The sequence below is a fragment of the Saccostrea echinata genome, unplaced genomic scaffold (assembly GCF_033153115.1).
Source record: "Saccostrea echinata isolate AGI-Se365-2 ecotype Australia unplaced genomic scaffold, CSIRO_AGI_Sech_v1 ptg000029l, whole genome shotgun sequence".
Lineage (NCBI taxonomy): Eukaryota > Metazoa > Mollusca > Bivalvia > Ostreida > Ostreidae > Saccostrea > Saccostrea echinata.
In genome coordinates this window covers 38771916-38792957 of record NW_026889778.1, presented here as the reverse complement: position 1 = coordinate 38792957, position 21042 = coordinate 38771916, and the positions used below count along the sequence as shown (strand labels likewise).

Below are 21042 nucleotides of genomic sequence, written 5' to 3'. Positions count from 1 at the left end.
TTTCTGACATTTTTTTTTTCTTGCACTGATGATGCATCTGCAGATGCACACTACCAGAATTGCTCCAGGTGCTGGATCTGACCTACATTTTACAGATGATTGACCAGTGTTTAAAGTTTTTGGAGCAAATCCATTCTCAAATAACTAAAAGTCCTATATGGCCCTATGCTGACCAAACTTGCATGGATGATGCATCTAAGGATGCACTCTACCAGACTGATCTATAGTTTCCTAATCATTAGAAAATCCCTATGGTGACTGAACTTGCATGGATGATGCATCTAGGGTTGCTCACTACCATGCTGCATCAGGCCTACATTTCCAGATAAATGACCCTTTTTTTTGGAAAAGGTTCATTCCAGTCACTACAAAATCTACTTGGCTTCAAGAATGATGCACCTACAGATGCTTCCAGATGAGCCTCAGATGCCACATCTTACTAACCTTGATGTTCAAGGTGATTGAAACAGTCCAAGTTTTTGGTGTAGGTCCATTCCCAAGAAATTATAATTCTACCCAGACCAAACTTGCACATATTTTGCACCTACCATAACATTCGTTGCGAGACTTTGCCTTTGATAATGTGTCGAGGTGAGCTTCTTATCTTTGATTACATTGTATTACCTTCGTTTTAATTTCAGTGTGGGGTGAAATATTAAGAAAGTGTATTGTTAGTGTGTATAAGACACTTGTCGATTGTCAAGAATTCTACACTAGTCCATTTCAGGTATTATTATAAATATCAGAGAAAATGGAAGCAGGAAATTTGAAACAATATTTGGCTGCAACTGTAACAAACTATTGAAAACCATTCATCTGTTAAACTATATGATGCACTAGGGGAGAAAAGTATTGTTTACATCATCAAGTAATTTAAAGTAGCTTAGCCAAGTAAACTTTCAACCGGCTTTATAGGTAAAAATTAAAACAGCACACAAAGATATTAAGTTTCAGTCACTGTTTTTATACAATCAGGTACATGTACATTCATATATACAAAATTTGTAGTTCTACTTGCAATTCAAACCTTATAGTGCATTTAAATACACTGAAAATTTTGTAATAAATTAATAATTATCATAAATCTGCTTTAAAAGGAGAGTTTTAACAAAATTATAAAGTACATGTAAATTTCAATGGGCTTCCCCATACTCCGTGTAGTGTTCTAATAATTAATAAATCACAATAAATTTCAAATATTTAAATGTAGAACTTTATAGTAGAAAATTTGTCATTTGCTTGCATGCTGTTGGCCTTTTTTCAAATAAAAATAGCAATTCTTTTTCTCAATGAAAATCTTCTTGCACAGCACATATATATGAGTAATCCTACACCTGCTAAACTCCCTTCTGCATTTTTCTTAAAATTACATTTGAAATTTTTAAAAAAAATATTATCTCTTAAGTATAAATAGAAGTGCATCAATGCAAATGATAATCTCTACACACTTGACATTAAACCTGACTTTTTAAAATTTCTGATACATGAAAAACACCTTTCAAATTGTGTCTAAACATTTTTTAACTTAACACATGAATTTAAAATGCACTTTATCATGCTAATACAAGTTTGAAAAAAAAAAAAAAACTCTTCTTGTTCAAGTATTTCTTTGCTCAGTCTAACCTCCCTTTAAAACTAGTCAAATATAATTTCTAATCCCCCATCCCAAAATAAATGCCTCAAAATTTATGTATATAAAGTCTTTTTTTAATGTTATAAATTTTAGAGCATTGTATACATGAATAGGTATATACAATATACCACTAAAAAAAGGGAAATATTTTGAACCATTTTTAATATTACAAAAAAAAAAAAAAAAAAAAAATATTAAACAGCTTTTATTTAATTATGTTAAATATAAGTACTGTTTCTTATGGCACATTCTCAGAAAAGTATAAGTTTGGGGCTCAGTACAGTGTTTTCCCTAAGAACCAGCTACTGACCAAATTGACCACCTCAATTGATATAAATGCCGCTTAGAAACCAAAATTTAAAACATAAATATTATATGGTCTACAAAGATTTTATTCATAAACCTCAAATCCCTAGCCTATTAAAATCGATCTCAAACCCTTTACTTTGAAATAAAGGGAAAACACTGCCAGTATAAGAGCTAGACAATTTGTTTGAAAACTTTTTCAAATCTATCCTTTCATTTCCTAAATTAATGCTGGAGAAAAATATTCTTATAAAATTTTACCTCAGGTACATTTTTGGCTGTTATCATTTTCATTGCTCATATTGCTAAGGACATTTATTTTTCTCTGTCTGGTCCTGAAAATCTAATCAATTCAAAATGCATGCCATGTAGTTATCATAGCAGAATCAATAAAAAAAATAAACAATCTTGAATCAGACTTGGGTCAAACATATTGATAATTTAAAACTTAGCTTTCGTTTTAACAATATCAATAAATGCCATAAGGTGCTTAAAAACTTTTGCAATAGTAATCAACAAAACGATAATAACAAGTACATGTACCAATGAAAACCAGAAGTCTGACGAGACTGTAGCTCTACTGGTTTGTACTTATAACAATGGAAGATAAAAGTAGCACTTAGACTTGAAACTTTGCAACAGCAATACATAGAATAATGATCCTTGGTGTAGTCTCTTTTGTGGCAAGATTTATTGCAATCAGACTAAAACTGTACGAGGAGTAGCCTTTTAACATTTCTATTTTTAGTATAAACCATGGCAACACTGTTCACCAAAATCAAAATCAATAAACAGAAATATGTATCCTAGTCTAGTCTACTTGTGTGCCAAATTATATTGAAATCAGATCAAAACTGTAGGAGGAGTAGCTTTTTGAAAGCACTTCTAAGAAATCTCTATTTTTAGTAATCATGGCAACACTGTTCATGAAAATCAAAAACCGATACACAGAATTATGTATCTTAGTGTAGTCTACTTGTGTATCAAGTTATACTGAAATCAGACTAAAACTGTAGGAGGAGTAGCGTTTTGAAAAATTGTTTACAGACGGACGACGGACACCTTACTATCGCATAAGCTCTTCTGGTCTCTGACCAGTAGAGCTAAAAATCATCTTTGACAGTTTCCCTGGGAAAAATTGCACATGTAAATAAATTCTATCAAATCTAATCATGCTTAATATATTATGTATTTCATGGATAGTTTAATTTAATAAGGCAAAGGATGAAAGTCTAATAAAAGTATAAAAAAATAAAATTGATCTTTGGAAGTTGGATAAAAAAGTTTGCCATTTTTTTCAAGATTCTAAAGTCAAAGACATCAATAATTCTAGAAATTCTCCACACTACAATCTACACTTTACGGACTACAATGAAATCTATTCATACATCAAACGGACATGCCTTGCTTTTTATAAAACAGTATATAGGCATTCTGCCTGATTTCATGTGTTGTCAGTTCATATTCCATGTCGACTTCTATAACACGCTCGTCATCGAACCTGTACCACTTGCTGTCACTATGGAGACAGTAACTAACGTAGTGTCCGTAGTTGGCACTATCCCCTCCCAGATGGCAGCACAATCCATAGAGATCGTATTTGTAGATGGCTTCTTCTTCTGCCAGGTCCTCGCGATTTGCGATGGTATCAAACATCACCTCTGTGAGATCAAGATTGGACAAAGGGATGGAGACGGGAGCATGGACTTTATTGGTCTGCCTCGTATAAGGATTGAACGAGAAACGCATTAACTGGATCACAAGACAGTCCGGTAACTGACGCAGTGAACATCGTCTCTGGGCATCACGTAAGCGCTGTGGGAGGGGGATTTGATTGTCACTGATAGGTGTGGATGTTTTGAACACGTTATCCTGAAAACCACTGTCGCTAAGCATGTCTCTAGACCCGGGTATGGGGGACATGAAATTTGTTGCCAGCGGAGAACCAACCCCTGACACAGCAGAATCTGCACTGGACAATGCAGTCCTCCCATTGGGGGTTCTGAAGTTGTAATTGTTCCTGAGGTAGGGGGTGCTCACTGGCGTCCTCACCTGTTCCAGCTGCCGGGCTCTCTGAGCATTGCAGAATGAACACTCCAGTCCATCTTGTCCCACTAGATGTTCAATGTTACAAAATTTGGTAAAGCAATCACTTAAATGGACTAGACCATTCACCTGTCTAGGAGCTTCTATAGGCACTGGTAATATGCTGAAAGTCTGCATATTGACTGATATGTGGTTGTCGGCCAAACAGTGGTAGGCAATCACTAACTGTCCGGTGAGGAGGTTGTCGACAACAGAGGAATTCTCTTCTTTGTATGATATCCACTCCAAATCTGACAGTCTCTGTACAGATTCTGCATAGGAATCATTCAATAGGCCATGAGCTGCATTAATCTGAAATACAGTGTGTATTAAACAAATTACGTTGATAATGTTCTTTTCTGTTGAAAGTGTGTTATTTTCATTATACAGTACCATCAGGATCACCATTATTTGTACCATAATTACCTGTACATGTATTATGGTTCAAGTCAAAAATTCTATGAAGAACAAGATATGTTTGTGAAACACTTATGCCCCCCCCCCCCCCCCCCCCCGGGACATACATTATAGGGTGCACAAGCCTTCATTATGGGCAGTATACATTATGGGCAGTGTACAAGTGAATGAAATTGACCTTTTAAATTTAAAATCAATAGGGGTCATCTACCGGTACTATCTGAGATGCATCAACCAGAAAGTCTTCTACATCAAACCTTTGGCAAAAACACGCTTCTCATGATATATCGGTAATTAATTTGTTCAACCTTTGCAGAGGTAATGAACAGAAAGCAAATAATTGGAATTTTTCTAAGTCCAAGGGGCATAACTCTGTCAAAAATTGTTCGATCATACTCAAAACAGAATATGTTCTAGATATGCTTATGATAAATCTGTATACCAAATTTCATTTCAGTATGTGCAACCTCTGCGAAGGAAATGAATGAAAACTGCAATTGGAATTTTTCTTGAGTCCAAGAGGCATAACTCTGTCAAAAATTGTTCAATCGTACCCAAAACAGTTCATGACCTATATATTCTTATGATAAATCTGTATACCAATTTTCATTTCAGTATGTGCAACCTTTGCAAAGAAAATGAACAGAAACTGTTGGTGGACCAACAGACAGACAGATCGACCGACAGCAGCAAAGCAATATGCCCTCCCTTCTTGGAAGGGGGACATAAAAATATGGGTAAAAAAAAAAATTTACTGATGGCCTTACAGTGAACTGTACCTACCTCTTCTTTACATGCTTTCTTCAGGTCTGACACTTTGGCTGGTGTCAAGTCACCATAAATGAATTTCATCACCTTCAAGCGTTTAGATTCCCTTGGGGCTGGCCTGTCTACAATAGCCAAATGATAAAATTTAAACCATTTTAACAACAAAATTTTTGCAGAAACATGCATTTAAAGTTGTTCTATTTTTTCAAATGAACACTGTATTTGTATATGACACCATATTGTTCTAAGCCACTGGTTTTCTAGAAATGGAGGTACAAACAAAACCCAGGACTTTTGACAATGTTTTAGCAACATATTGCTTAAACTGTAAATTAACTGTTGAAGCAACTTTCTGCTCTAAACTCTAAATAAACTTACCATTTGACCTAGTTTTTCTGTTTCTGTTAATAATAGAATGAAGTGATTCCACTAGCCACATGAAAAACTCTGCTGCATCCTGCTGTGATTGGCGCTGAGTAGGTGGAGCCACAAGGTTAGGATTCAGAGAGGATGCAGCTTGTCTGAATGCTATAGGATCAAGGAGTGGCTTCTCATTCATGTTACAACTATGCATCAGCTCAGACAACGTGCTTAGAAGTAAAGATTCTGCCATGCTGCAATCTGAGTCTTTGTAAGCAGCCTCATTTTCTAGTTCTGAAACAAGTCCAGGGGTCCTTGCAAGACACTGTATTACGGCATTGATAAAACAGAGATTTTGCCCTTCATTCCTAAGGCCAGCGGGTGTAGATTCTGAAGATCCGAATCCAAATTTTGACATGATCCTGGAACGTAAAGAATCATTTTGAGGCCTTGATGCTGGTGAGTAAGGCATTAACCTTCCTGACCGCAAAGGTTTACGGGAGAGGTTATCACCATACCAAGAAGGCTTTGCGGGTGGAGAATCATCTTTCATAGTGGCCAAATGCTGACCTCCTGCAAAGCTCGATTTTGCACGCAGGGAGGGCATAAAGCTAAATTCCTGTTTCTTAATAGGCGGAGGAGGACTAGAATTAGGATTTGCTGCTTTTTCCTCATTATTCTCAGCTTGTGCTCTCTTAAATAGACTACTGAGCTGAATTTTTGGTGTTTTGGACCATATTGACTTGTAGATGCCCCTTTCTTCCTGGCCAGCCTTAGGCTTGTTGGCTGGTGTGGCGTTGAAGATGTTCTGCTGGCCTGGCTGTTGTACAGGGTGCTGTGGTTGGTGGTTGAAGGCCATCATTTGTTGCAATGCTTCTTGTTGTTGCTGCTGCTGTTGATGCATTGCTAGCTGGACCTGCAATCTTGTCATGCTGTCTTGATGATGCTGGTGTTCTTCCCATCTGCAGATATATCAAAAGTTTATTATTACAGATTACCTAATTTTGCATGTTTGAAAGTCAGAACACAGCAACTTATAGAAGAATGCCAAAGTAAGCCTAAACACAACATCTTTAGAATACACAATTGATATATGAAATTAATTAAAAATTTTGATTTACCGGGAAGCAGTTGCCGAGTTGGGCATTCTTTAGAATATTTATAACAATGGTGTGTTTTGCAAGTGCTATGCCTTGAATAGTTCACTGTTGTCAAAGTTTTTACATAGTGCCCCATGCACTGGTTTGTGCACTTTGTCTCAAATATCAGACTATTCTAGTATAATCAGTGAAACTACAATCAAATTCAACAAGATATTTTTATGACACTTCACCTGGTTTTCATCTGTCTCCACCATCTGTATATGTTGAATGAGACGCCAAACTGTGTGTAGCCAAAGGTTACAACTGACAGAGTAATAAGGAGATAGGGGACATGATCACAAAGATAGATGATGAAACTCAGGATAAACAGCACAACTGACTCCCAGAACCAAATCAGCCTCTTCTCTTGAACAGTTCTGAAAAATAAAAGCTGTTTCTTAGGGAGTTTCTATAGTTACATTAAGTCTTCAAAAGTGAAGAAGACACCATTTATACATCATGCTTTGCAAGGACATCTCAATATTTTATGTTAATTGAGTGCCCATCTTTTTGACTTGTGAGCATTTATCACTATTAACTCTCTTGAAACAAATATAAAAAGGTTTATGATGTCATTGTTTTGTCTAGGTAGAACATTTTCATTGTTAAAATGATATTTGTCCTATGGACCAGGTTTAACAATGAAATTCCGTCCATGCATTGGTAATGTAGCAAAGTAATCAAGGGCAGATTATTCATATCTATGATTATACTACAAACAATGCAGTCAGTTCTTTATGTCAGCTACCTATGTTTTGTCACTCAGTGGAGGAGCAGTGGTTAGAATAATCTTGGCGAAATTCGTAGAGACAAAATTTTTTTTAATCTCTACGAATCTCACTGAGATTATGGTTAGAAAGAAGTTCATTCTAGAGTTGCTGAGTAATTAGAAGCTGATGACTATGTCACAGGCTAAAATCCTACTGAAGGTTATTGAAATTGGTAAATTGAAGTAATATGTATCAACAATGACGTTTGCAAAGTAATACTAAATCAGAGACATAAATAACAGAGATTTGCAAATGCTTGAAGTCTTGTGTGATCTCACATTCCAATGGTTTACTTTTTTCAAATCTTGTGCAACTTAAATCACATAAAAATGTAAAACTTTTAAAATTATCAGGCATAACAGAGTTAAATATTTTAATTTATATTAACAAGTTATTTAGGATGTTGTATTTTCATAAGTTTCTTTATCTAAAACAATAACAAAGTAGAAATCTGAAATTGCAATAGGTGACACGTGGTCGGCCACATATCGCCATGACTTTGCCGACTTTCGGTCATTGACCTCTTTAATTTTCCTAGTTTGCTTTTAAAAATCAATAAAACTCAACAAATCACACACCCATATATAACAGAATCAATATTATTATTATTCAATATTCAATATTATTATTAATATTCAACTTAAGGTAGAAATACAAAGACCAATAAAGACGGTGTGACTAAAATGGGTAGTAAAACCCGGGCCGGGCCGGGAATTTTGAAACTGAAAACCCGGTTTTTGCTAATAACTGAAAAAATACTTAATTATTTGTCATGAAACTTACAGATATAATTAAATACAACACAATATGCCTTCACTGAAAGATTCAACTCCAAATATTACTTTTTTCAATGATTATCGACGATTGTCATTTTCCCGGTGACTAAAATGGGTAGCAAACCCGGTTTGCATATTTTGGTGTTTTGCACTTAATATTATTGAAATAATTGCAGCTTTTTGTATTGGATAGATCGAAATCAACTTAAACAACCAAAAAATTATAACCATTGTATTAATATTTACCGATTGTAGAAAATAAATGCATTTTTGAACACCCGGGACCGACCAAAACCGGAGACGTTTACCCGGGACGAACCATAAATTTCCGAGATAATGACGAGAGGAGTAAATATTACTGAACCAAGCCAACTGCGTAGATTTTATCAAATTTACTGGTAATATCTTCATGATCTTAATTTAACATGTTCCAAGCTAGCTCTGCAGACATATACATGTAATTTCGGCGAAATTATTACCTGAATACGAATCTAGCTGTAGCCTACAATCTTTCTCTTGTCAAATCATTATGTCCATAACTCCATCAGTATATAACTCCATTAGTATTTAAAAGAAAAAATAGAATATGTCGGTATTTTTGTGTATATTTCATTTATTTTCTCCATTTGTTGATTTATTTTATTTTTTTTTTGGGTGGGGGGGAGTTAGGTTACTTTTTTTTTTTTAATAAATTCTATATTATTCTCTGCACCCGGTTATCTGATGGCAATTTTTTCGGAATGTTCCAGTTTGTCCCGGGCAAACGCGTCCGGTTTTGGACTGTCCCGGGTATCAAAACTCGGCGTTTATTTTAATTATCGACATTAATTTTTGCAATTGTCGTAATATTTAAGTTCTTAAAGTTAATAAACAATGATAAAACACAAAGACATCCAATTTTGAGTTTAATTAGCTTTAAAGCACCAAAATGAATAAACCGGGCTTACTACCCAATTTAGTCACCGAGAAAATGACAATCGTTAATAATAATTGAACAATATAATATTTGGTGTTAAAACTCTCAGCGAAGACACATTTTGTTGTATTAAATTACGTCTGTAAGTTTCGTGCTGAAGAATTCAGTATTTTTTCAGTAATTAGCGAAAACCCGGTTTTCAGTTTCAAAATTCCCGGCCCGGCCCGGGTTTTACTACCCATTTTAGTCACACTCCAATAAAGAGTAATTGTTAGGATAATACCAGGACAGCAACATATTTTTCTTAACAAACATGACAATGGTGGAGTTGCAAATCTGTTATTTATGTCTCTGCTAAAATATACTGATACTGAAAAATTGTAGAGCCAACTCACAGGCCCCTTGGAAAAAAGAAAAATAATCTACAGAATGTTATGCATCCTGTGCATGCGTCTCTGTTTATAAATAAACATGGCATTCATTGCCATTCATTCGAGTGATTTTGATAAATGGTTGCAAGAATACAACACATACAGCAAATATTTCATGTATCATAAAAATGTAATTACAACAAAAGACATTAATGACAATCTATATACTTTGAATTTGTGTCTCCAATCGTAAACTTGGCGAAAGCGTCTACTATGATGAAGAAAACAAAATCTAGAATGGAGTAGTAAAAGAAGCTGGTGATGCCCTGCACGATCCACCACATGCTGAACCTCTTACGATAATTCCTAGAGTAAAAATTAAATTATGTCAATAAAAGCAATCACTGTTGCTATATATTCACAACATTTCGGCATAACCATTCTGAAAGTTTAAATTTTGTTCCCAAAATGGCGCTTGTTTCACTACGTCTGCGTACAGAGACTTCCTGGGGAATGCTGGGTAATAAACATCAAGTTGTACATAGACTGCTTTTATGATCAGCTCCCAAAAAATAACCAATAAACTGGAATATCACCTGCTTTTATAGTTTCTTTTCGAACCACTACAAATTGTAAACCTAAGAATAATATCACATGCATATTTAAAGAAATTATTTTGGAAAAGGAAACGATATTTTTTTTCAGAGAGAGAGAGAGAGAGAGAGAGAGAGAGAGAGAGAGAGAGAGAGAGAGAGAGAGAGAGAGAGAGAGAGAGAGAGAAGAGTCCTTAACTACCTTTACGTACTTTTTTTTTAAAAAATAAAATTTCGAAGATTTTTTTTAAGTTGAGATCTTCTCTAAATTTATATTGATGAATGTTGAAATAAATCTAAAAATCCTATTTTATTTCGAAAAAATGCTTGCAAAATTTTCTTTGGACAAAACAGATCCAGAGTGGGGGGGGGGGGGGAGCATAAAAATTGCAAATGTGTTATAGATCGATATTTAGATAGATAATTATTTGGTATCCTACATACTTTGATACAATACATTTTGACATGAAAATATTAAAAAGATAAATAGATATTAGATTTGGCAAAAAAAAAAAAAAAAAAAAAATCAGAATTAAAATATATAAACATTTAACAAAGTTCCTGGAATCCTATTTTCACAAGTCTGTCCTTTGAGATATACCTAATTTTAAACAGTGAAATACATTGATTTGTCAGTTATTTTTTAATATGACCGACATTTCAAGAACTACTTTTGATAACACTTTTCGAATCATAATTTTTATTTGTTTTTTTTTTAACCTATAAAATTTTAATGAATACGTAGTATTAAGTATTTAGGCATTTTAATGATTTTTATATATTTACGAATAATATATGGATCATCCTACTATGTAAATCATTTTCGGTTTGCGAAATCCCAATCGTATATTTCAGACAATCTAACTCCCAAGATGGCACACAAAGTTTTTCGTCATACTATGATACTAGAAAAGTTTCTTGTTTGAATGCTATCTAATATATAAGGTATCTGATTTATTATAGACGTGGAACAGGTTCTAAATGTTGTTTATGTTGTTACTTTGCAGATGATTTCACTATCAGGAAACGTATAAAGTTGTTCAATCATTTTGTCCTGCAATGGGCATGGTCATAAAAAAATCATCAGATGCTCTCGGGTCTTGTAACATCATTTATTCAAATTTGATGTTATAAACCTTGGTTGTTTATAGGTGAATTGTTCATAGGTTAAGTATTCATTTGGATTTCGATTTTAGCTAAATTCCTCTTTATTCCTTAGTGACTGCATGCAAATGCACATTTTTTGTTGAAAATGCAGCGACTGTAGACAAAATGTTTATGCATATGGTGTTTTTTGTCAGAAAGGGACAGCTTAACAACGTATGCAGGGGTGCTTAGAGTAACCTGATAATATTTTGTAATTAGACACAGATTAAAACTCAGCACAGGAGTTCAAAATTTTATCAATAAAGTCAAAAGATTAAATCACTTGATTGACCAACCCAGTGAGCTATGCTATGCTAATGTATAGCTGATGTCTTGGTAGACAAATAACATCTGACATGTCCAGTGTGTGCCAAAAACTTTTATCGGTACCAGTAAAGTCAGGCAAGAAATGACAAAATTTCACTAGTCTGAATCACATTTTACTAGCCGATGAAGCCCCCTTAAAATTATGGAAAATAAAATGAGAGTTTTGTTTCATTCCTTTAGATTTTATCAATAAGTCTGATTATTTTATTTCAAAAAATATTTTTCTATGAACCCTCTGTTATGCCATTTTATTGTCAGTTATTTGATCCTGTAATTAATTTGTTTTACACATTGATGCAGTCCTGTGCACTATAAATATTTCATCACAGTCAGTATGTTTATAATAAGAAATAATTCTTGTGTCGGAGGAACAATTCCTCCAATGAGGGAATTATTTCTATTCTGCTATGTTGAATATTTTAACTTTTCTATAGAGAAATGCAGAATCTATATTTGGACGTCAGCAAAAGTGTCTTGTGACGTTACAATAGAATGTTACTCCTCCTTCATTTGTATCTCAAGCTTTAAAGAAAGGATGATATGATTTATGCCGAACCTGAAGTAATTTTTTTCCCACCAATTTGCGTCACATTCAAAAGACACCTCTATCCTTTTCCAAATGAACACAGTCAATGTTGGTCTTATCTGGCCTTATCTCAATGATCTACATGAAATGGGTTTATTTATTTTACTATTAAAAATGTATTGCATGCCTTACTGAAAAATTTAATTTAATAAAAAAGAAGTGTAGTTGTGAAAGTACGAGTATTATAAGATTTGTGTATAAGTTCATTAAAGATATGAAAATATTTTTGCCACTATTCTTTTTATTGCAGATGCATGCAAGAAACTGCACACCTGAAAGACACTTCTGAGTTCAGTTTCCTCAATATTTTTCCTTTTTCGTAAGTCAAAACAGAAAACAAAATGGCAGATGACGCAGGACACAAGGCTATGTTGTATTTCTTGGAGATTCTTATGAACAGTCCTGCTCCGTTAACCATAAGTCAGCTGGCAGGGCGATTTGGAAGCAGGAATTTTACCTCAGAAATGAGACAAGCTGCCGGAGGAAATGAAACTGGACTGAAGAAATTTCTTCAGAAATATCCGTCTCTCTTCACTGTAAATGGAAACTTGGTAAATAATGATTCAACTATTTATTTGAAAGATGTATTGAACAACGATTATACACATGATACAGGAAGAAACTAGCTGCAATAGTGTAGCCCTCTCCGATTTTTTTAATCTGATATTTTCAGGAGAGGGCTACAATTCCACTGCATCTCCGTAATGGTGCAAATATATTTTTTAGATACGGGCGACTGCAGGCAAAATAAATTGTTTTTGCATTCAACTTACTTCCAATAAGACGGAATTTTTATTCACTATCAACATCATAGCCCTTTATAAGTGAAAACCAAGTAAAATAAATCTGTGTGTTTACCAGTCGTTCTCCTCAGAAGCCATGACAGTTCTCACATGATGTACAGAGACTTGCGCTTGAAATTTAAAATCACTTGATAAAAGTATATGTCAGTGTTGATAAATGTCTGTGTTGTATGATATCACTAAACATCGATAATTAAAAGCATTCCATGTGATATTTTTTTCATAAACAGTGACATTTGTGCTTGAAATAAGGGAAATCCTAAACGATCCGCTTCCCTAGATCCCAAATTCTCATTGGTTGTCCCAAAATAAAATCGATCAAGGTCAGTAAACATGGCGGATAAATTCAAGTTGTGATGTTGACATACACGACATATAACCGATATACGGATTGTTCTGTATATTTTTGGATCAATTCATGTCTTGCATAACTACATTTTATGAGTTCAGATAAGATATGTTAATAAAATACCCACTTACTGATAATTTGAGCAGAAATCTGTGCGGTAGTGAATCACTCCCGCACTTGCACCATTACGGAGATCCTAAGGAGTTGTAGCCCTCTCCCCCCTCAAAAAAAAAAAATTGGAGAGGGCTACATTATTGCAGCTAGAAGAAACTGCCTTAATTAGTTACATGTAAACAGAGGAAAGTTGGTGTTCCATTGCTAATGGGACCTAATTTTCTTTCCTTAAATATCTATCACATATATAATACTCTGATATTTATTTTAATCATTTTAAAGTAGAAAAGGATTAAAGAGAAATTTTCAAAAATTTAACAACCTAAGCAGTAATTAACCAATAAAGATTGCAATGAGGTCAATGGGGACGAGCAAATTTTTCAAATTAAAATTTCAAATACTATTAAGAGTATCAGTAAATGCTTTGGTGAAAAGATGAATTTATTCAAATGTGAATAGAATAACGATTGTAAACATTTTTTAACCAGAGAGATTTTTTAAGATTTTAAATTTATATTGATTAAAAACAGGGATATAACTCTTCAAGGAAGGTCAAGGTCATAAATAAGGACACATTCCACTCTTACATACACTTCAGATAATTATAATAAATGGGAATTACGTCTAAATATACTAAGTATTCAACATCAACATACATGTATCTATTATGTATTCAATTTCATTGAATCTGAGGCTGTTAGGGAAACAGTACCTTAAAGTTTTAGTTTTGCTCCCTTCATCTCTTTTGCATGTATCAGTAATGGCATTTGTAAATCTTAAACAGATGTAAAATCTTATATTTTAATTTATGAGATGTCTATATTCCTGTATAATCCAAATGCAGATGTCATCTTCAAGTTGTTTGCTGAAATGTAGATTAAACTATTAACACATGGTAGAATTTCCTTAACCAATAAAATTGCATTTTTCTGTTTTCACCTTTTTTACCTATGTAAAACTTACAAATGTGTACTTTCTCAGGTGTGCTTAAATGATGGAACAGCCTCACTTGGGAGTAACTTTCGTGAAAGCAGTCCTGCTTCCTCTACAGGTCTTCCAGAAGTTTCGGTGGAGACAGAAGCCGTCCAGTACTTCAGAGGGAAAATGTTAAAGAAAGGCGAGAAGTGGATGCCCATCAACAGTCTAGCTGGCCACTTGTCTCAAGCCAGTTCCGAAATCCGAGAGTGTGTTGGGCCACAAAGTGAGTTCAAAGACTGGCTTTTAAGACATCCTCTTATTTTCGAAGTAGATGGAGAGAATGTCAGTTTGAAGGACAACATCACTTACAGTGCCATCAATCCAAATGCAGAAGCCATCGAAGATGTGGAACTAAAATCCAGGTTCAACAAGATTGAGAAAGAACAGTTCGCCCCTCCATTGACTCCAAAGAACAAACGAAGGCCCAAGTCTTTGGACATGCTCGAACCCAGGTCACCTCTTATGTCTCCTCGGTCTCCCATGGTTAACAGAAATCTTCCAACACCCAGTCCCAGCCCCAGGTCTGGACCTGCCACAATGACAGCCAATGAGTACAAGGCTGTCATGTTCATTAAGAGTATTATTGAGAAAAAAGGGGATATGAAGCTAGCTGCCCTCACTGGACATTTTAGCCAGGCTCCAGAAAGTTTGAGGAACACTATTGGTTGGACAAAGAATGACCTGAGCAAATTCCTTGCAGCTCATGGTAATATATTTACCATTACAGAAGATGAAGTTGTGTCTGTGATCAAGAACGCAAGGCTAAATGTCATTATTACAGGCAGTCGACCTCAAGTCAGTCCGAAACCTGTCGTTACAGCCAGGAAAGGGCGAATATATCACATTGCCAAATTATGGGGCATTATAGATTTAGGGCGTCATGAACATGTGTTCATTGACAGGAACATATTTGGAAAACATATTGATGATTTAAATAAGCTTCTAACTGTTGGAGAAATGGTTTGTTTTGATGCAATTCCAGCCCCCAAAGGTAGTCGAGCTAGATGGAGAGCAACAAAAATTTGGAAAGAGAACGAGTCCATTGAAGATCTGATAGAAAAGGTGGCTACACGCTTACAGCTGCCTCTAGATGGAATACCATACAAGGAGCCTCCTAGCCCAATAGCTAACATTGATGAAGAAATGCGCAGAATAATTCCAGAGTTGAACGACAGCAGTATTACGGCAGTGCCTATCAGTGTCGGAGGAATCAAGTATGCTTTTGCTGATGCAGTGCCAAGTGGTACAGGAGTGGTACCAGTGTGGAACTTCAAACATGCGGAATTAGAGGGCATGAAAGATGTTGATGATTTGGATTTAAGTGATGAAAACGAATCTCCAAATCTATCCATGGTGGCTGAAAGGTACTACATGAATAGATCTGTGTTGGGCGATAGTCCAAGAGATGAGAAATCCCTCTCTAATGGACACATCGATGAGTCTGTATTAGTTCTGGCTGATGATGAAAAACCCCGGGACACATCCCCCAAAAAGAAGACGGCTGACGCAGGATGTCAGACAATTGTTACAGGGGAAGTTCTTGCCACTCAGCTTTTCCATGAAGAGTTTTGATTATATATTTTTTTGTTTTTTACTGTCTATACTGTTCAGTATCCCACAATGAGATTTGTCTTTTCACTGAATTGGTTTCTAGTTGGACACATGTATATTGTGGTTTTTTGTGCAATGGATATTTATTTTTCAGCATGCATTGTTAGTGACCACTTGAAGACAATTGCCAGAATATTGAATTTGTTTGGTTCACATTGTTATTTATTAATTATTAGAATTTTAAGAGGTAAGTTGCATGTATGTTTGTGCTTTTGAATTAAAAACCATGTCTATGTAGGCCCCTGAGGTCATTTTTATTTAGATAAGTGTTCACAAAATACACCTTGTCTAAACTCTTGAATTGTACACTTTTATAGCTTTTCTAAAAAGGCCATAGCAAATAGTTTTTTTTTCAATATCCATGATGTCCTTGTAGAACTTAGTAAAAAAAAAATATTGACAAAGGGTGGATATAATTTTTTATATTTGCTAAATAGACATAGATTGGACTTTGAACTATTGATGTTGTGCTATTATTGAATTTTACATCTGTGCCTTTATCTTCGCATTCAATGTATTTTCATAACAAGTGGTTTTATTAAGTCTTACCTGATCCTGAAAGCACCAGAAACAAAACCATATCTATCCATATATACACACACTGTATATATTATGTCTATATGTACAAGCTAAGAAATTTCCCTTCTTTTCTTTTCCTTTATTTCTTTATTTATTTTTTCCATTTTTGAATTTTTCTGCCAGATATGAATCAGGAGATGTAGTAAGTTACTATGGGTTGTGATTTTTTTTTCATTATTTTTTGGGGGTAAATGATTTGTGAAACAAATTGAACTTCGTCAATTTTTGGGGTTTTTGTTAACATTTTCAAGAATGGGTAAATGGATTTTCAAACATAATGAGTTTATTTAGCTGATTTATGCCTTAAAGTGTAGGATTGACTGATTGTGATAGACTATACAATGTATGAATGCATAGATTTAATAGTATGGTGCAGTACTTTTATATGTATATTTTTATGGTCATGTTTTTCTTATATATCTTTTACCAGTTGACTGGAAATAACCTTTTGGTGATCATGCACCCATTCGAATCTGTTACTAACATGATTACATCTGATTCATTTTGAACGAAAATCAGTATGCAATTTTACGTAAGCGCATCACTGTGTGATCAATTTTTTATAAATATTGAATTTCATTTACACCAAGTGTTACTCTTCAAAAGAGAGGGGTTTAAGGACGTGTTACCCTCTGCTGAAATTTTTCTGTAACAAAGACAGATGGAGATAGAAAAATTAATTCAAACAAATTTAGTATACAGTGAAACATGGTTACAGTGAACATGCTCATAATGGATTCATGTTTACAGTGAAATGATTTTTTATTCCTTGCAGTATTAAAAGCTATTGTGAACTTATGGGTTGAAGCAAATTCCATCTATTTTGTCTCCATCTCTTAACCATAAACAAATGAGCTTGTTTTTACTCTTAACGAATGGGGCAAATTGTGAAAAAATTCTAATTTTAATAAAAGTAAAATCATCATTGTTAGAATTATCTCCACTTAGCAGAGGGTTATATCACTTTAACATGGCTGTGTTTGTATTTTTTTATTTAAAAAAAAAACGACTGTTTTCATGCATTACTTTCTGGGAATGTTTCTTTTTGCATTTTCTTTTTGGGAAGAGTTTTACTTCTAAAGTATTTGTAAATTTATATGATGAATTTGAAAATTTGTTGGACATTTAAGGATATACCCCCCGGTAATTGAAAGATTTTCATCCATTTATCAAAATGGAAAATACTTGACAAGAGTTTCTATAAATGATTTTTATTGCCAATGTGGTATTTTAATTTTAACACTGCCTTTTTGAGTACGAAAAAATGTTCCATCTGTTTCCAATAATGTATTTTACTTTATCTTTAAATGTGTTCCTTAGTATTGTTTCATTTCCTAAATCTGATTCCTTCTTAATTATCAACAATTTTAAACAGAAATTATGAATTATAATTTTTTTCTCCTTTATGCATTCTTTTCTTGACATTGATGTGAAAGTTTGTGACTCTAAACTCATTTACAGTGGATGATCACTATAATATTCCTTCTGCTAAATTGTCAGATACAATGTAATTTAAATAGGCTATGATGAGTAAAAGTTTTATGTTTTTCTGTTTGAGCAATCAAGTAATAATATACTGTAAATTAGTTAAGTAGTATGCAAGCTTTCACCATGTAATCTAGTCATCCCTGGTGACAATGGGGAGTTTCGAAAGAAGACGAAAAACTTTTTCGAGAAGCCTTCTGAAATGTCTTCTTTTTAAAAAAAAAAAATATGCTGTTTTCTGGAAGGCTTATGTGATATTCTTAACATGGCATAATTCAGTGCTTGACAATTTCATATTGCTGTGGAAATTTATGAATGAGAAATTGAAACCAGCTTATTCATAATCAGAAAATCTTTTGTGAATGGAATTTAATAATAGTAAACATTAATTGATTGATTAATCTGAGTAGAAATTATGGATTATTTTAAATTATATGAAAGTAGATTTTGATTGTAGATTTTAACAATATAACTTTTTAGTTGTAAAAAAAAAATAATTATTCTTGTAATAGCCAAGATAAGTAGTATATGTCTTGTCAAAGTATAAATTATTCTCAGTGTACTTGTATGTTAACTACCTCATATCAATAATATGAAAATTTATCAACCAAAGATAGCATTCGATGTAAACTTTATATCCAGGGTATATGGTCATTATACAGGATTTATCAAATAATAGGTAGAAAAAAATAAAAATATATTTGACCAAAGGAAATGCAGAAAAAATAACTTCTCAGATAGAAAAGACTTGTTCAGAAGCACTTGCGTTGTTTTCTTGCAGCATCTGAAACCATCTCTCCCTTTTTTCAAATGTGTTTTTTCATACAAAATTAAGGCACCACTTTGGTCAAAACCTACATTTTATGTATATAAGGTGTTTAAGCATATTTAAATGCAAGCATTGAATAAAGATTACAAATTTGTGACTTATGTTTATTGTTTTATAAAAGCAGCTAGTTGTGATACTTTATATTATTTTCATACCATTTTACAGAAGTTACCAAAGTTGTATGGACAGTACCTAGATCGTTAAAACCGTTTGCTGCATTCAACAAGCATGCTAGTTAATTCTGGGAATTTATGTCCCATGCCATCGTCGTGTCACCGGGTCTTTTGTAGGAAAAATCCAACACTGGATTCGGCACAACTATATTTATTACTGTGCTTATAACAAAAAAACCTACAAAGTATAAATTAAACACACTCTCACAACACAATACACACACAAAACGAATACTTTACATTTAACACCAGACATTAACAACACATAAATTATATGATTGTTTGCTGTCGGGATTAATTAATAAAAGTAAATTATAAAATACATTTATATAATAATTATAATAAAGGTAAACAGAAAGCTTACCAGGAATCCAGTTAAATTAACTCCAAGTATAGTCCCTGAAACGTTCTACTTTCCCATTTCTCCGTTCGCTCACCGTTCGTTCAGCGTGCGTTCACCGTTCGTTCAGCGTGCGTTCACCGTTCGCTCTCCGTTCACAGTTTTGCGTTCACCGTGCGCTCGCGTTCACCGTTCACAAAGCGTTCAGCGTTCGCTCTTCGTTCCGTTCACTTTGCGTTCACCTTGCGTTCAGCGTTCACCTATCGTTCAGTTTTGATTGTCATTCGGAACTCCGAAGTGAAAGGACTTATCTTTTTGTAGGTAAGGAGTTTTTTTAATTTAATAACTAACATATCGTGTTTGAAGAATCATTATTTCATGGGGAAAAATATTTACGATATATATATATTTATTATTCTAACTTAGCTGTTAGGTTATTTATTAAATTACTCTGGAAAATAAATGTTGTTATAAGCACATGCTGTACCTATGTAGACCGATGCTGAAATATTAAATTTAACTAAGGGCAATGTGCAAATACTGCAACAATTTGTTGTTTTGTTAAATTAAATGTTTGTGATATAATTATCCAAGTAAAATAATTACGCAGCAAAATTACGAAAATATTTATTTCTAACACGTTTTTTTTTTCACTTACTACAGAAAATCTGATAGTTCTGAGAGTTATACATAGTACTGCGGATATCCTGTTAATTTATTATCTTTGGAGCGAATGAAATTGATAGTGTGGTTAAAGGAAATATTTATTTAAAATGTAATGCACTACAGAGTTTTCTCTACTATAATATGTTAAATTTATTGTTATAAAGAAAAAAAAATTCTTTCTTCACAGTAACTTTATATGTTTGCCATTCGATATGATTAATACCCCCCCCTTTCCCCCTAAATCGGTTACTTAGACAGTACTGTATTTCCAGAATATTTTAATTAACATTTTTTAAAAAAAAAAGTTAAGGTCTTTTTTAGAACAATAATGTTAGTCTCAAAAACAAACATGCATCTAAAAAAGTCACAAAACAATAGTAGTTCAATATGTACACGTGTCGGCGGTGGTATTTGAAATTGGCAGAGAGTATGTTTCAAATTCAAGTGTTAATGCCCAATGTATTTTATTCATTTATTATTTAAATGTTGGAATCAAATCTAGAAATGATAAAAATAAATGTTATAACTTGTTGGAAATACTCGCACTTCGCCTTCGATGTGACGAAACTTTCACACCTGCACAGTGTCGAATGATTTTGATTGACAGGACAAGCACGTGGACTTCTCGTGTGAACTTGAAGCAGGAAAATAAAAACGAGTATGACTGTCAAACAAATGGATATGATTTGTTGATTAAAAAAAAAGTTACTTTCACTGTCTGATATATTTAGAAAAAAAAAATCAGAGTTTTTGTTTGATATAGGTACAAACATTTAGTGAAACCTGAAAGGAGGGGGGGGGGGGGCTAAAACGGAATCTCTCTCTTGCTCTCTCTCTCATTTGTCTGTTTAATAAACACTATAACAGCATATTACTTAAATATCAAGTTCTGAAAATTGAATTTATAACAAATAATATG

At 33.8% G+C, this 21042-nt stretch overlaps 2 protein-coding genes across 2 annotated transcripts; one reads left to right on the top strand and one right to left on the bottom strand.

Moving 5' to 3' along the window:
- Window positions 1–960: 960 nt before the first annotated feature.
- Window positions 961–10030, bottom strand: LOC133195924 (uncharacterized). Its single transcript, XM_061331906.1, has 5 exons — window positions 9773–10030; window positions 6903–7088; window positions 5588–6531; window positions 5225–5331; window positions 961–4336 (listed from the first exon to the last, which is right to left on the bottom strand). Exons 1-5 carry the CDS (start codon window positions 9886–9888, stop codon window positions 3329–3331), a joined length of 2361 nt encoding a protein of 786 aa, XP_061187890.1. The 5' UTR covers window positions 9889–10030; the 3' UTR covers window positions 961–3328.
- A 930-nt stretch (window positions 10031–10960) lies between these two features.
- On the top strand, window positions 10961–19041 carry LOC133195921 (uncharacterized). Its single transcript, XM_061331904.1, has 3 exons — window positions 10961–11082; window positions 12447–12747; window positions 14444–19041. Exons 2-3 carry the CDS (start codon window positions 12538–12540, stop codon window positions 16010–16012), a joined length of 1779 nt encoding a protein of 592 aa, XP_061187888.1. The 5' UTR covers window positions 10961–11082; window positions 12447–12537; the 3' UTR covers window positions 16013–19041.
- Window positions 19042–21042: the final 2001 nt, after the last annotated feature.